Consider the following 16,796-nt stretch of genomic DNA (forward strand, 5'->3'; position numbering starts at 1 on the left):
TAGGTCCAAAAGAGTGGTTTCCAAGGACTTTTGGAGGGCATTCATCATTCTTTATCCTTCTCTTCTCCTGTTCCTTCAGTAGACAGAGCCAGTGCCTTGCCATCTCCTGCTTGGGCAGGTTACCTTTTTTTTAGTCTCGCCAGCTTGTCTTCTGGAAAATAAGTGTTTTGTGACTGGCCGCACCCACTATGGCAGTCATTTTGTGAGAGTGCTCATGACATTCTCTCAAAATTCCAAATGGGCCCAGCGATCTTAAAAGGTTGGGGACCCCTGGCCTGGGGCGAGGCAAAATAATGGGCTGGAGAGGCAAGCTGAGGTGAATTCCAGAAAGCAATCCAGGCAAATGAGGCAGGGGCAGGAAGAGAAGAAAGCAGGAAGGCTGGCAGGGGAAGAAATCTGAGCAGGAACAGGCAGGGCCAAACGAGACCTGGCAGCTGTGAAGTGATGATATTACTTAGTGTTTTCATAATGTTTTTGAGTGTTCAAGGCACTTCACACCTTCACCCAGGCTACAGGAAGCTGTGAAGAGTTCATTTCAGTTCTTTATATCCCCTACTTGTTTTTGTTTGTGTCAAGATACCCACAATGTACAGTACATGATGAGAATTCGTATCCAATATGAGAAAGTTTGCCAAGAATGTTTGTCAAAAGTACAGGAGTCCAAGGTTAGTGGGTTAAGTAACACTTATTTATTTATGGAAAATATGTATATCCTGCCTTTTGGCCTGACCACAGGACTCCATGGCAGCTGACCATAAGTGAAGATCAGTACTTAATAAACAATCTAAGTTCAGGTTATTTCTCAATAGCCAACAAGGCTTTGTTAACAAACAAAATAAGATACTTTTTCAAAGGCAGTGGTGACTTATAAAGGTTTGGAGGGTGGGGATGGGGGGAACGATGATGGGAAATTCTACTTTCCAGGCCTTAGATTTTGATTTTGTTGTTCCTGCTGTGGCTCTGTCAACTGCTGCTCTTCGTAAGTTCCATGGTGACCAAAGGGGGAGAAATAGTCCCCATCTATATGTGCCGCTACTACCTAGAGCACAGACAGGGAACCTCTGGCCCATGGCCCAGTTTGGCCCAGTAGAGGCCAAACTGGAAATTCTTTGGAAGAAGTAAGGGAGAGGGAATCCTCCAGAAAAGTCTGTAAGGGTGCAATCCTATGCATGTTTAGACAGAAAAAAGTCTTACAACTCCCAGCATGCCCCAGCCAGCCTTCTCTCTAAGCATGCATGGGATTGCAACCTAAGAGTTTGCAATTCCCGTGACAAAGATCTGTGTCGAAATGCGTTGGGAATTCAATTGGTGCAGCTGTTCCTTATTTGATTTTGATTCCAATTTGGCCCACCAGGCCAACCCATCCAACTTACAGGGCCTCAACCAAAGCCCCACCCCTTCAGGGCTAGGCGAGAGGAATCCCTGCTGTTATCTCCAATCGATAACTGGCGATAACAGCAGGGATTTCCTTGGCACGCCCAATTGGGAGGGTGAGCAGCACGCTAAGTGCTTTGCCTGTGCTGCATCCTCCCCAGTGGGAGCTGGCGCAGGGAGGCGAAGCCAGATCCCCAACCAAAGTGCCAGTTGGAGGAGTTCCAACTGGGGCTCAGTGACATCAGTGGGCATGGTGCTGCCCACTGACATCCTCGGGGCCTCAGCAGGCTGGAGGGTCCTATTTCATTTCCCCACCTCTGACCTAGGGCCAGGTAGCCCCACATCTTTTGGTCCCTGGATGATAAGGCTAATCTGCAACTCCTGGCTCTTCCCGATGGCAAGGGGAGCTGATGAAAGCTCAGGGAGCGGTGAGGCAGGAGCAGGGGATGGAATATATCCACTCCCCAGATCTTGCAATTTTATTTTTAAGAGAGCAGGCACAATGCAACCAAAATTAAGCCCTTTGGATTTTATCCCTTTGGATTTCAGTGGAAGAGATCTGATTTATTGCAAGTCACAGAAAAAGGTATTTGCTACACTCGTCCCTACAGCTGTAGTGATTGTGCCTGCCTGCCTGTCCACACATGCCTATGTCTAATCATTTGTAGCCTAAAAGAAAGAAACAAAACCAAACTTTTTTCTGGTTGCCTGGACGTGACTCTTACTTGTCATAGGTGACCAGGCGATTAGCTTTTTTACAAGTCTGTATTATAATCATTCCATATCCCTTACGAATATACAGTGGAGGTGAGGAATAGATTTCAGGGATTAGACCTGATAGACAGAGTGCCTGAGGAACTATGGACGGAGGTCCGTAACATTGTTCAGGAAGCAGCAATGAAATCCATCCCAAAGAAAAAGAAATGCAAGAAAGCCAAGTGGCTGTCTGATGAGGCTTTACAAGTAGCTGAGGAAAGAAGGGAAGCGAAAAGCAAGGGAGAAAGGGGAAGATATACCCAACTGAATGCAGAGTTCCAGAGAATAGCAAGGAGAGACAAGAAGGTCTTCTTAAATGAACAATGCAAAGAAATTGAGGAAAACAACGGAATGGGAAAGACTAGAGATCTCTTCAAGAAAATTGGAGATCTCAAGGGAACGTTTTGTGCAAAGACGGGCATGATAAAGGACAAAGAAGGCAGGGACCTAACAGAAGCAGATGAGATTAAGAAGAGGTGGAAAGAATACACAGAAGAACTATACAGGAAAGATCTGAATGTCCCTGATAGCCATGATAGTGCGGTCACTGAACTTGAGCCGGACATCCTCGAGAGTGAAGTCAAGTGGGCCTTAGGAAGCATTACTAACAACAAAGCTAGCGGAGATGACAGTATTCCAGCTGAGCTATTTAAAATCCTAAAAGATGATGCTGTTAAAGTGCTGCACTCAATACGCCAACAAATTTGGAACACTCAACAATGGCCGCAAGACTGGAAAAGGTCAGTTTACATTCCAATTCCAAAGAAGGGCAACGCCAAAGGGTGTTCAAAGTACCGCACAATTGCGCTCATTTCACATGTCAGCAAAGTTATGCTCAAAATCCTACAAGCTAGGCTTCAGCAGTATGCGAACCGAGAACTACCGGAAGTACAAGCTGGGTTTAGAAGAGGCAGAGGAACTAGAGATCAAATCGCCAACATTCGCTGCATCATGGAGAAAGCAAGAGAATTCCAGAAAAATGTCTATTTCTGCTTCATTGACTACGCTAAAGCCTTTGATTGTGTGGATCACAACAAACTGTGGGAAATTCTTAAAGTGATGGGAGTACCAGACCACCTTACCTGTCTCCTGAGAAACCTGTACGAGGGTCAAGAAGCAACAGTAAGAACCAGACATGGAACAACCAAGTGGTTCACAATTGGGAAAGGAGTACGACAAGACTGCATATTGTCACCCTGCTTATTTAACTTATATGCAGAGTACATCATGAGAAATGCCGGGTTGGATGAATCAGAGGTTGGAATTAAGATTGCTGGGAGAATTATCAACAACCTCCGATATGCAGACGATACCACCCTAATGGCAGAAAGTGAAGAGGATCTAAAGAGCCTCTTGTTGAGGGTGAAAGTGGCGAGTGCAAAGCTGGTTTGAAACTCAACATTAAAAAAAAACTAAGATCATGGCATCCGGCCCCATCACTTCCTGGCATATAGAAGGGGAAGAAATGGAAGCAGTGACAGATTTTACTTTCTTGGGCTCCAAGATCACCGCAGACGGTGACTGTAGCCATGAAATTAAAAGTTGCTTGCTCCTTGGGAGGAAAGCTATGGCAAACCTAGACAGCATAGTAAGAAGCAGAGACATCACCTTGCCGACAAAGGTCCGTCTGATCAAAGCTATGGTCCCAGTAGTAATGTATGGCTGTGAGAGCTGGACTATAAGGAAGGGTGAGCGCCGAAGAATTGATGCTTTCAAACTGTGGTGCTGGAGAAGACTCTTACGAGTCCCCTGGACTGCAAGGAGGTCAAATCAGTCAATCCTAAAGGAAATCAACCCTGAGTGCTCCTTGGAAGGACAGATCCTGAAGCTGAAGCTCAAATATTTTGGCCACCTAATGCAAAGAGAAAACTCTCTGGAAAAGACCCTGATGCTGGGAAAGACTGAAGGCAAAAGGAGAAGGGGACGGCAGAGGATGAGATGGCTAGATAGCATCACCGATGCAATGAATATGAACTTGAGCACACTCCGGGAGAGAGCACAGGACAGGAAGGCCTGGCGTGCTATGGTCCATGGGGTCACGAAGAGTCGGACACGACTGAACGGCTGAACAAATTATAATCATTATGTAAAGCCAGCATTAAACGTAAGGCGTGGGAACCTAACCAGGTCCTCAGTGTGGCCTGTGGCACTGTTGCCACACATCTCACAAATTACTACGCCATCTTTATGGTTTGAAACCTGATGGATGCTTTTGATAGGGCGATGAGACTGAATAGAGAACATGCTCGTGTTCCTCTTTCCATAGACAACTTTTAAAGCATGGAGTGATTGCTTCAGGGGGAGAGGGGGAGGACACAGTAAAGCAAACACACAGACACGTAGTTTGTTATATTTATGCAATAAATTAGGACATAACTTTCCAGAGCTTCAGGGATAAAAATATGTTTCAAATTAATGTCTAATTAATGGTTTGGTGTTGAATTCAACTGGAATTGACATGTGTTGGTTAAACAGTCTGGCTGTGACGCTTCCCCTGGCACCTGCAGGGTGTGGAATTTGGCCACCAGGTCATGTGAGTTTGACACCCGTATAAAGTGTCCCAGCACCAGTGGGCAAGATGGTGAGGTTGCTAGATCAATTGTTGTGAAGGAATAGCAATACTGACTCAACAACAATGGATACTCCATGGATATAATCAGTGTCACTTATTTATAAGCTGCATGCCAATAACCCATGCCTTTCCTCCCCTTTTTAGCAAAAACTGTTGGATATGAAAATTTGCACAGAAAAAGAAGCTGAGAAAATTGTGAATCCCAAATTCTTTCAGTTAGTTGGGAAGCTGCAGAGTCGGTTTGAACGTGAGGTGGAAAAGATGGATGTAAGTGTGCCTGTGCCTCCTCTTGACACACTTTCTGCAAACTGTCTAAGCAGTGCAGTCATAGAGTCACAGGATCAGAAACGGATCTGCCAAGAAGATTCAAACTGTGAGCCTCCTGCTTGGGGCCCCTTGAGGGCAGATTCAGGAAAGACAAAAGCAAGCCTGTCTTCACACAGCAACACATAACTGGTGTGCTGAGTCAGTGTGAGGGGATTCTTGGTTTACATGCCCCAGTTCTTCTAGATGAAGGAGTGGGTGGGGGAGATGGGGGCATCTTGGGAAAGGCAATCCCAAGTCCTGGATCCAGCACCTCTTTGCTTGCTTGACTGTTTGTGGTCCAGGCTGATACATGAAGGGGTGGAAAGAAATGTAAAGACCATCTGGGCCAACCAATTCAATTCCTTATTGCAGCAACCCACCTAAATCAGAAGAGTCACAAAAGATGGCATGCCCTTAACACACAGCATCTGTCATGACCCCCAGCCCTTGCATCTTCCAGTGTGCAGCAGAGGATTCTGATGAAGCACAGACTACTTCCTTGGGGACAGGACAATCAGTGCCTTATTTGGGGCCCTCCTGGCCAGAGGACACAGCTCTGCCTTCATCCTCTGGCTTAAAGAATGAGTCCATGGCAGCACATCCATCTCCCCAGCCTCACCGAAGTTTCAGCCTGTGAAATCATGCAGAGGCCCTTTAAAAGTCCAGTCAGGTCCTCCAGGAGGGGCAGAGTGACCACACTACAGGTCTGGTTGGCCTGCATAAGGATTCAGTTGGCTTTAGCTCCCTGCTGAGACAACAGCTTCCTGTTGTCCTCATAGGAGAGAGTTCCAGCCAGTGGGACCCACTTGGAGCTATCCAGGGTCCTACTTTCTTCCTGCCTTGATCTGCATTCCTGCCTTGAACTACTAGCTTCCCTTGTGAGCCTCAGGGGACCCCAGAACAGGACAATTTTACTGAATAGAATTTGCCCAAGCTAATTTAAAACTGCCCCCACCAAGCAATCAACTAAATGGATTGATTGAGCGACCGATTAAAGTTTGCCATCCTAATTGCTAACTCTTTTTCCCTTTGATTTCTTTAGAATGACTTGGAACACCTGGCTAAACACACGGAAATCAACTGCAGGCACCTCTACCAGTACTTCCAGGATGCTCTTGTCCTCTTGGACACTCACCAGCACGGCCTCTCTCACCAGGAGAACGAGCTTCATAATAAATTGAATGATTGCCGGAACAAACATGAACATCTCAACAAGGTCAGAGCTGGTCTGGCTTCCTGGGGGCAGAGTGTGGGAATAAGGAAGTGGACTGCAACAGGGTGGGTCATAATTGGGAGCCTTTGGTGTGGGAAGAGGGTTGTTGGCAGGGCGGTGTGAACTCTGCGTCCTGCATAAATCATCCCTATTGGCATCATTTCTCTTGTCTTGCATAATTCTGCAGGGGGTTTGTTATTTTTGCATAATGGTGGTTTCAGCCTAGTCATGGAGAAAAGCAAGACACCACCCAAAAGAGGCGGGCAACTTTCAGCTGTCATGTCGATTTCAAAAGCCCTCAGCAAGCGATCAGTTCCGATCTTTGTCCCTCCCCTAGCAGTCCACGGGGAGAGAGAGAGATGGGACCACATAGAGAGAGAAGAGGTAGCCCCGCCCACCACTGGCTTTGGCCCCTCCCACCACCAGCATGTGGCCCTCCAACGGATTAGCTCCGAGGGAAAACAGACCTTGACACAAACAAGGTTCCCCACCCCAGCTGTACAAGGAACTGAAGCACACTCGTGCAGAACCGCTGGCAGTCTGATTTCGCAACTCCTCTGGCTCCCGAGATTTCAGCAGTCATAGCCCACACACTTCCAGGCATATTTTCACAGCCATAAGGGGCAGAGAATTGCTTTTTTGAACACAGTTTGGATTCTCAGGAGCCACAGTTCTGTGATTGTGATTTTTTTCGCATTTCCACAGATTCACAGCTTACCCGCAGCCAAAGTTGTTGCTTGAGGTGGTTCATGTGGTTAGGTCCTAATTAAGTCCTTAAGAGGAAATAGCTTCCAGCTGAAGGGGCACAAGAGTTAAGGTGGGAGAGCAGCGTATTTATCCTCCCCTGACAAGGGTGTCTGTTAGCACTGGATCTCAGACACAGCTGAGTGTGTGAACAGCAGAAGGTGTGAGTCCCGGACAGATCGGGGTCTGGCTGGATCCCTGACAGAGATCCAAGGAATCAGGTCAGCATCAAACCAGCACAGGAGGTGTCGAAGTGGAGCCGATTGCAGGCCAAGGGGAGTGACCAAAAGGGGCTGAAAGGAGCATGCAGGGAAGCCTTTTCAACCTGAAGGCCACACTTTATCGGTGGGTGTGGCCAGAGGCAAAGTGGGCAGGACCAGATGTGCTTGCTACTCATTTTCTGCCCACTCAGAATTAAGCAGGACTGAATCACTCAGCTGCACTTTCAAATAGCTTCCCAAACAATAAGCCTCTGCATGTATACTCAGAAGTAAGCACGAGTAGCATGCCTACGCACAAGTGAGCAGGGCAGGACTGCATGTCTACTCACAAGTAAGCAGGACTGAATCAGCAGCTTCCTCCCCAGACGCCACTTCCTCTCCCCTGCAGGGAAAAGCAGGTATCTCTGGTCAGCAGCTGCACCCCGACTTGATTGATCTACTTATTCAAGCTATTAAACTTGGCAGCTTTGATATTTGTAGCACTAATGACCTTCTTTTGTATGGCAACAGTTAAGGGAAGTTCACCTGGATATATCCATTGACAAACTGAGGGTTCAAAGCACCGACGAAAAGCTGAAATCCCAGCTGGAGAAGGTTTATGCTGCTTTGGACTTCATCCGAGCTGGGTATGTTGGGGGGCTGTGCTTATGCATCAGGCTAAAAACAATTCAAATCCAATGCAGCAATAAATCCTATGATGGCTGGGGCTGATGGGACCTGGAGTCCAACAAAATCAGGAGGGCCACTGGTTCCCCATCCCTGTTCTTGATTAAAATTCCTTCAACCTCAACACACTGCTTTTTTGTTTTTTAAACTGGCATGAAAATTCTGCAACATTTCAAAATTCTGTGCCTTTTCTGGGTCACATGTGGGGTTCAGAGACATTCTTGGGGAATGAAGATGGTGGGTGGCTGCAGGGCGATGTTTTCCTCTGCTCAGCCACGAAGAAAAAGAAGGGAACTAGGTTTCTGTCGCCACTGTAAATAGAATGAATCTTGATATCCAAAATTTCCAAATTTGGAAATTTGGATTTGGATATCAAGATTCGCCATCAAATACTTTTTGATTTGCCATCAAATCATTCTTTTGCAAGCCGTCTGTCAGATATTGTCAAAAGTTTATTGATGCATTGGCATATTCTGATGGCTACTGCGTGCCAGATGACTGATGTGTCAGGAGTCGACTGCTACTGCAAAATCATGTGATGTCAAATGCTGGGCATGATTAGCATGTAGCTTCTGAATATTTGCACTTCCAGATAATATTTCTTGGCAAAATTGATAGAAGAGAATTTGGGAGCAGGGGGGAATTCATTTCAGCTCAGTTAGCTGTTTTCTTTTGTTTTTTTTAACAGGTACGCAGCCTTTCATCAAGACCTCTTGTCTAAAGTAACAGCTTACCCAGACTATATTTTGCGTGAACTGATTTCCTACAGTGCCTCCCTCAGCCGGTATTTTTATGTGAAGGAAATCTATAAAGGTGTACGTAGAAATCAAATCTATTAATCAGATGCTCTTGTAACTAGATAGGCAGAAGGCAACCTTCCCCAACTTAGTGCCCTCGTTGTTTTGGACTTCAGCTCCCAACAGCCCCAATCAGCGTGGCCTATGATCAGGGATGATGTGAGTTGTAGTCCAGCAAAATCTGGAGGAACCAATGGTGCAGCTAGGCAATTTTAGACTTTGGAAGTAACAGTCCGGGGGGGGGGGGGTGTCTTTAGAGTACCATGTGCACGACTCAGGTTGTGAAGCACACAGTGAACATTCCTCTCCCTGCCACTGCCATGCCATTCTTTACAACTGCTTCTACATTCTTCATACGTTAGAATACAAAAAAAGACCCGGATGAAAGCCAACCCTGATTTTAAAAAAAGAGAAATATTAGTGAGCATGTGCAGTTTCACATTTTAAACTCACTTAAATAATTTTTTTAAATCAATTTTGATGGTTAACTTTCAGCAAAACAAAAGAGGAAAAGAAAAAAATGTAGCTACATAGATTTGAATTTATCAATTTCAGTGCATGGATATGAAATGTGTGGCTAAAAATTAAACATAAACTTCAACAAAAGCAGACCAAGTATCGCAAGTGGTGAAACTGAGTGGCCCTTCTGGGTGGGCGGGGTCGGTCCAGGTCCAGGAGGTTCTTTGCTGAGAAGCTACCACCTGCAGTTCAGTGATTCACCACATGGGGCAGCAGCATGCAGTTCCTGACATTTAACTGAGAGGGTGCAGTTCTGTGCTTTACTGCATGGGGCAGTGGTGAGCAGTTCCTGACACCTGCCTCACAGGGTTGTTGTAAAGATTAAAGTAAGATAATGTATGTGAAGCACTTTGAAGACTAGTGGTCTAGTGAGGACTATATAAATGTCATATATTAAGTATTATTATTCATTCATAAAAAGCTAATTGATCTTATCTATTTCCCTTTTTGAAAGCATATCTTTTCTACTTCCACCTTTAACATTTTTCTTCAGAGTCCATTAAAGAAGGCAGAGGCTATGGCTGAAGAGGAAGGTAATTTCTATTTCCCATCATGTTTTTTTTTTTAAACGTTGCCCCTTCAGTAAGATAATATGCTGTCGCTGATGACTCCACTCACTCTCCCTTCTGCTTGGAACTCCCTCTGTGAACATCCCTGTGTGTCACTGTCCCCTCTCAATATCTTCCTTCAAAACCCTCCAGGGGTCCTGGGGTAGGGAGATGGAGCATGCCAAGTGAGATCTGTGCCACATGGTCTCCAGCATTCTCTTGCAGGTGGCATGTGAAGAATTGAGCCTCTTTGCCAAGATGTTGCCAGGCTTGGGATGTCGGCAGCTCTCTAAAGCTGACCGTGTGTGAAGACTTTAGCTCAGGGATAGGCAGCCTTTTTGGGTCTGTGGTCACATTTGAGAAACTGTCCTGGCCACCACCGTAAAAGGGCTACCATGGGAGACATGGTAACACGCGAGGGACAAGCCACCTGCCCCAAAGATTTAGTACAAGGCAGAGGTGGGGTCTGAGCTTCAACACCTTAAACAACCTCCTTGAACCCTCCATTTTCAGTGGCGACAGAAACCTAGTTCCCTTCTTTTTCTTGGTGGCTGAGCAGAGGAAAACACCCTGCAGCCACCCACCATCTTCATTCCCCAAGAATGTCTCTGAACCCCACATGTGACCCAGAAGCATTCATGGGAAATGAAGACGGAGCAGCTGGAGGCCTTCACTTTGCTTTGAAGAGATCCCAGCTGCCAGTAAGACCATTCGTTTTTAAAAATAATAATTAAAAGTGGGAGGGGTAGGGCACCTCAGAGGACACCAAGAAAGGTCTCCAGGGGCATCACATTGCCCAGCACCTGCTTGAGCTGAACCTCTCAATCCTCTTCCTCAACTGGAACAAAGCATTCTTGTTACGATCATTGTTACACCATTAGCATGCATAGCACAGCCTTTCCAAAATGATGGCCCTCCAGATGTTGCTAGAATGCAATTTGTGTGTCTCTCTCCCCCCCGCCCGCCCCCCCGCCATTCAAAAAGGTTGAAATGCCTCTCCTAAGGCTTAGCTATTGCCAGGTAAGAGCTTTAAGCTAAAATATGCTGGTACTTGTGGCCCCGCCCCTTTGCCTTTTGCTCCGCCCATCACTGGAATGCAGCCCCCAAGAGCTCTGAAATGGAATTTGACCCTCAGGCTGAAAGAGGTTCCCCGCTTCACGGGTGCTGGAGCACCATTGCTGGTGCTGCATTTATAATCTCCTGTTTTGTGCACTTTGCGCAGAAATGGCCGAGGATGCAGAAGAAGCTGAAGGGGTGGAGGAGACCTTGGAGGGTGCCCCTGAATGTGAAGAAGAAGCAGCGCTTCAAGAGGAGGAGGAGGAAGAGAAGAAGCTTGAAGAAGAGACTGAAGCCGAAGAATCTGACCAGATGGAGAAACTGGGAGAAACGGAGAGCTCTGCTCCAGAAAGTGACGGAATAGGCATCCTCAGAGATGGGACAAGTTTTATCCTAGAAAGCGATGACAGAGAAAATTCTGAGAAAGGGAGCACTCCCATGCAGGAAGCTAAAGAAATCCACGAGGCAGAAGGTGCTGCAGAGCCAGTATCGGTGAGCTGGGCTCCTGCTTTTTAGTGCCAATGAACAAACACAAAGCCATACGAGAAGCTCCCCTTTCACTCTGGGTATGGGTAGGAGGACTGTGAGCCCCCCTCCAACATGAGTGGTGACCCTGGAGGGGAGCAGGGAGAATGGCCTCAGCAGGAGGGAGGGAAGGTGACGTCACGCTGCCCCTTCAGAGCTTGCAGTCATGGGCTCTAAAGGTGGAGGGGCCATACCTCAGTGTGATAGAGGACATGGTTTGCAGGCAGAAGGTCCCAGGTTCCATCCCCGGCAGCATCTCCAGGTAGGTCTGGAAAGACTCCCACCTGAAACCCTGAGAGCTGTCGCTGCCAGTCAGTGTTAACAGTGCTGGGCTAGACAGACCAAGGTCTGACTCAGTGTAGGACAACTTCCTAGCTTCCTTTGTCCTATAGGTTAGGGATGGGCAGATGGTAGATCTCCAGCTGTTTGGGACTTCATCTTCCAAAGCCCCTGGCCAATGGTCAGGAATGTGGGGATTTGAAGTCCAAAAGATCTGGAGATCTACCTTCTGCCCACCCCTGCTTTAGGTGAAGCTCTTTGTCCTCCTCATCCAACTCCATCAACAGCCTTTCTAGGTAATGCCAGAGCCTCCTAACCATGAAGACAAGACATGAATCACAGGATGGAAAACCCCTGCAACTGCCTTCCCCAACCTGGTGCCCTCCAGATGTGTTGGACTTCAACTCCCAGCATGCCCCAGCCAGCTCTCTGAAGAGCACCAGGGTGGGGAAGACTGTTATTGTTACGCTTATCTGAAGAGAAGTCAAACAAACTGCCCAGCCTCTTATCTTCCTTTTAGTGTCTTCCCTCTGTCCTAATGGTGAAGCCAGAGGCTTCCATGGCGTCTAATGGATGGTTTCTGAAAACAAATCTTTTAATTAGGACTCAGTGTTATAGTTTGTTCTTTGCCTGCCTGCAGGTGAAGTTCTCTGCCATGCACATAGAGCCAACAGAAGCAGCCATGGAATTCTTCACCACGTCGAGTGGCAACACTTACAGGGTGATTCAACATTTAAAGAAGTTCAGGGCCAAGACATCTGAGAAATATTATACGGGAAGACTGAAAGGCAACTTCCGGCCTCCCTACCTGGAGCAGGTGTACCTCTCAGAAAATTTCTTTACAGATGCGAGAAGACAGTGAGTCATTCTCTCTCTCTCTCTCTCTCACACACACACACACACACACACCCCCTCTCAGGTTAAGGAGGAAGATTTTGACAAGTCTCCAAATCCATAGGCAGAATAGGCAGAGAGAGGCTAACTCAGGATTTTATGAAGAAATCCCACTTTCTCGAACCGGAAAGCCCACTTTTTGAACAACTGCAGTGAATCAATTTAGGAATTAATTTTTATGTATATCTCACCTAGGGGTGTTGAAGAAATCCACAGTGGAATCAAATAAGTTTGGATTTCTATGAATCTGACCCATGGATTCTGCAGTGGACTGCCTTTTTCTGAGTCACACAGTTTCCACAGACTTGACCTTTTTTTAAACTTTCCATTCTTTTATGCAAATTTAGTTGTAGAAAAATACGTAAAATAAAAAAACACCGACCAAAAAATGCACATTTCTCCCATAGGCTAAAGCATGAAAATTTGGGGGGGGATTTGTGCATTTGAGGGGGGGAATTCATGCATTGAGGGGGATTTGCACATTTTTGCAAGTGTGAATTTGTGCAAATGCAAATTTGGGAAATTGGAAAAAATCCAATTCCATTGACTAGTGGACAACAGAATGAAAGGCATATGACCATCCACAAAATGCAGACGGGACAGATTTTACAAAATCCATACATCCCTAATCTCACCCCATTCTGAGGGCTATTTTATGCAGAATATTTACAATTTTGAATGGGAACAGAAAAATAACAAAGAAGGTTTGTCTTGTTTTTCCAGAGTAAGGAGAGGCAACTGGAGACCCAGGTGAGGTGAGCCAGAGAACTCCCTTTTGAGTTTTGGAAAGTTTGACAAGAGGCCTTTGGCAGTTGGAGACAGCTTTTTAATATTCCTTAGCACCTACCAGCCCTCTGTTCAAAGCCTTTTGCATACATACATTTCACATAGATTGTTGTAATCCTTACTGCAACCTTCCCCAACCTGGTGCCCTCCAGATGTGTTGGACCACAATTTCAATCATCCTGAGCCAGCATGGACACATCTGGAGGGCACCAGGTTGAGGAAGACTGCCTTACAGTAACCCTGTAAGTTAGCTCCGCATATGTATTCTATTTGGGCTGCTGCTGCTGAACCTGAGAAGCAGCAGCTCGTATAAGGCCAGCTACTGAGTTCATGGCAGAAGTGAGAGTTGATCTGGGGCATTCCTAAGTCATAGCGTCTTCTCTTAGCACCTGTGATACACCAGGTCTTTGGATGTGGGACTGATGCTTCTCTGGGGTAACCACTGTCTACCTATGTGCCCACTTGCTACCCAAACAACCTGTATATTTGGAAGTACATCATGACTACAAAACCTCTTTTAAAGCCTCCAGTACTCTGTCCACACCAGACCCACTGCAATTTGCCAAAGAAATTTCCTGATTGTCTTGCCATTCATCTTTCTGTGTAGCGATATTCCCTGATTGTGGAACTCTTTCCTGAGGGAGATGAGGTGGGCTCCTTTACTTTTAGTTTGGTTGTTTTTTGATCCTGTGCTCCTTGTGCTTCTTATGAGAAATGCAGCATCCTTCCAGCTGCCTGGTTATAGATGTGAACGCCTGGGGAAAAAATGAAAAAACCTTGGGAAAAAACACAGAAAAAAATTGGGGAAAATCCCATCCCTCCAAAAGCGCCCCCTCAATCCCTGGGTGGTGTTGGTGGCAGGGAGGAAATGGGGGAAAACAGGCTTTCAAAATTATTTCTGGTGTTTTCCCTCATTTTCTCTGGTTCCCGCCCCCACCCCAGGCCTTTATATCTCTACATCTAGTAGGCAGAGGGTGCAGTTTATACATTAAAAACGTTATTGTATTTCCATATCACCCAGATCCTTGGAAGTAGGTAGAGCTGTACCTTTCAGTAAACAATTGAATGAACTGGTGATGGCAGAGAGGGAGCAGGATGCGACCTCTTCTGGAACTTACAGGGGGCTACATTTTAAGCAGGGGGAAATGCAAGATCAGAATTGAAATGTGGATCTTGTACTCTAGCAGCTCCCAGACTGTGTGTTGTGCAGGATCAGGAAGTGTGGTATGAGGAATACATACATGGAATAGGAGCCTGAAGTTACCCAGCCACAGAGGAGATTCCCTGCTGCATCTTTGCATGAGTCATGGAACTCGCGTTGCCCTCTTTTGAACTGCCACTGCTGGGCTAGGGTCAGTGCCGGCTCCAGGTTTTTGAGGGCCTTTGGGCAAGTCACCCTCCATGGGTCACCTCCTGAGCGAGTCTCCCTTCTCACTGCCATGGTCACCAGCTGCTCTTGCTCCTCCTCCTCCTCCTGTTCCTCGTCATGGCTGCCAGTTGCTTGCGTGAGAGGTGAAGAGCTGACGAGCAAGTCAGCAGTGACATCTCCTGCTCCTGCTCCTCCCCACCTCCGTTGCCTGGGCCAGAGCGACAGGCAGGTGAACTAGCAGGTCGCAGTGGGGGAGGAGCAACTCCAGGGGGCTCTTGTCAGTGAGCTCCCAATGGGCTGTGGGCCCTCAGCACGTGCCCAACCATGTCTACTCTTGACGCTGGCCCTGGTTAGGGCAATTGTGCCTTCTCTCCACATCTGCTGCAGTTGAATAATTCAGCCCCTCCACATGCAGAAACGAAGCAAAATTCCCCACCCACAAAGGAGGCTGCCTGTTGTCTCTTTGCTTCAGTCACTGCTTCTCCAAGTGGGAGAAACAGTCTGCCCAGTAACTCTCCTAGAATCATGGGGAGGGGCAAGGAGAGGGGGCCCACTCCTCTCAGTCCAGGCAGTTTCTCTCCCGTGGCCTTGAACGTAGACCTGGAGCAAAGCATGCCTCCGATGTTAATTCTGCGGTACACATCGCATCCCATGATACAAGGGAGCTACCACAGGAAGCAGGAGATGCCAAGCTTAGGAAACTGACACTTGGGCCTGTAAGCAGACAGATCCCTGTTTTCCTTCCCTCTTTTCCAATCACAGGATTCGGCTGCGGTTCTTTGAGCACCTGGAGAAGTGGTTTGCTCAGTCCTTGTCCAACGCCTGGGCCATCGGGGCTGCGAAGAAGGAGGAGCTCAGCTCAGAGCTGCAGCTGCGCATTCACCTGCACGAGCCGAGGCGGGAGCGCATCGAGAAGGACGTTTACCGGGTCAGGATGGGTACTGATGCCTTTTCACCCTCTATGTACCAAAAGCCCTCTCTTTCCTCTGCGCGTCAGCCCCTAGGCAGCCCAAATGGCACCTTCCTCACGCAAGAGGGAGGGATCAGCAGGCATGGGGCACCCCCCAAATTGCAGTAGTACAAATGGCACCCTGGCTGGGAATTGTGGAGATTGTGGTCCCACATAACTCCCAGGTTGCAGAGAAGGCTGAGACAGACAATATATGCACATCATATAAAAGTAAGACTAAAAAGGAATTGCCTTTGCTGGATAAAGCCAAGGGGGCACGTCATCTGTTGCCCTGTTTCTGACTGTGGGACGCTCAAAAGCAAGACACGAAAGTGGCCACCCTCCCCTATTTTTGTCCCCAGGAACCCATATTCAGAGGTCTCCTTCCCCTTGAAATGGAGATCTTGGTTAGCTATCGTGGCCGATAGTGAAGGATTAACTTATATCCTCCGAGCGAACATCTTATATGACATCTTGTTATAGGGAATTCCACAGCTTAATTATGTAATTGGGAGCGGGGGGATGAGGGGGGACCTAAACTGCCCAATGAGGACTGAGCAGGCTCAGTGGGCACAGAACTGAATTACCAGGAGTGGTGGAATGGAAAACTGGCAGAGGAATGGAAGGAGCTCTCCGTGCTGCAAGATTTTGTTGCAGATTCCACTTGTTGCTATTTATTATCAGCTGGCTAGCTAGGCTCCCCTCCCCCCCAGCTCACAACCCCATGCTCCCGAGTAGAGACATGGGATATAGGCAGGGAAAGATTATTTTTTGTCTCCGTCCGTCGTAATATTCAGGTCAGGTGTGTTTGTGTGCCAGTCAGTGAAGTAGACTGGCAGTGGCGTTTGACTCAGGAGCGACAAAGGGGGAACTGCTTCTTCACGTCACGCATAATTTAACTTACTGAATTGCCTGCCGCAAGATGTGATGGAAGCCACGAGTGTCAATGGCTCTTTATTTATGCTTTTAAAGATCAGAAAAATGAATGGAACATCAGAAGCTGCCTTATCCTGAGCCCTGATCCATCTAGCCCAGTATTGTCAACACTGACTAGCAGCAGCTCTTCCAGGGTTTCAGGCAGGAGTTTTTCCAGCCCTCCCTGGAGATGCGGGGGATCGAACCTGGGAACTTCTGCATGCAAAGAAGAGGCTCTACCACTGAGCTATGGCCCATCCCCTAAAAATAAAGCAAGATTGTAGTCCTCATAGTTCTGACAAATAGT

General features: G+C 47.2%; 1 protein-coding gene across 1 annotated transcript in view; it reads left to right on the forward strand.

Moving 5' to 3' along the window:
- The window catches only part of CCDC180 (coiled-coil domain containing 180), a 56,794-nt gene that overhangs the window by 14,591 nt on the left and 25,407 nt on the right, over positions 1-16,796 (forward strand). The window contains exons 12-20 of the mRNA XM_084821191.1: positions 577-665; positions 4,847-4,969; positions 6,051-6,224; positions 7,697-7,812; positions 8,541-8,667; positions 9,662-9,701; positions 10,939-11,264; positions 12,217-12,434; positions 15,388-15,563. Coding sequence (XP_084677317.1) covers positions 577-665; positions 4,847-4,969; positions 6,051-6,224; positions 7,697-7,812; positions 8,541-8,667; positions 9,662-9,701; positions 10,939-11,264; positions 12,217-12,434; positions 15,388-15,563 — 1,389 coding nt within the window. The remainder of the gene's footprint in view (positions 1-576; positions 666-4,846; positions 4,970-6,050; positions 6,225-7,696; positions 7,813-8,540; positions 8,668-9,661; positions 9,702-10,938; positions 11,265-12,216; positions 12,435-15,387; positions 15,564-16,796) is intronic.

The sequence above is a fragment of the Heloderma suspectum genome, chromosome 14, assembly GCF_057233095.1.
Source record: "Heloderma suspectum isolate Gila_16-S chromosome 14, 16-S_ref, whole genome shotgun sequence".
Lineage (NCBI taxonomy): Eukaryota > Metazoa > Chordata > Lepidosauria > Squamata > Helodermatidae > Heloderma > Heloderma suspectum.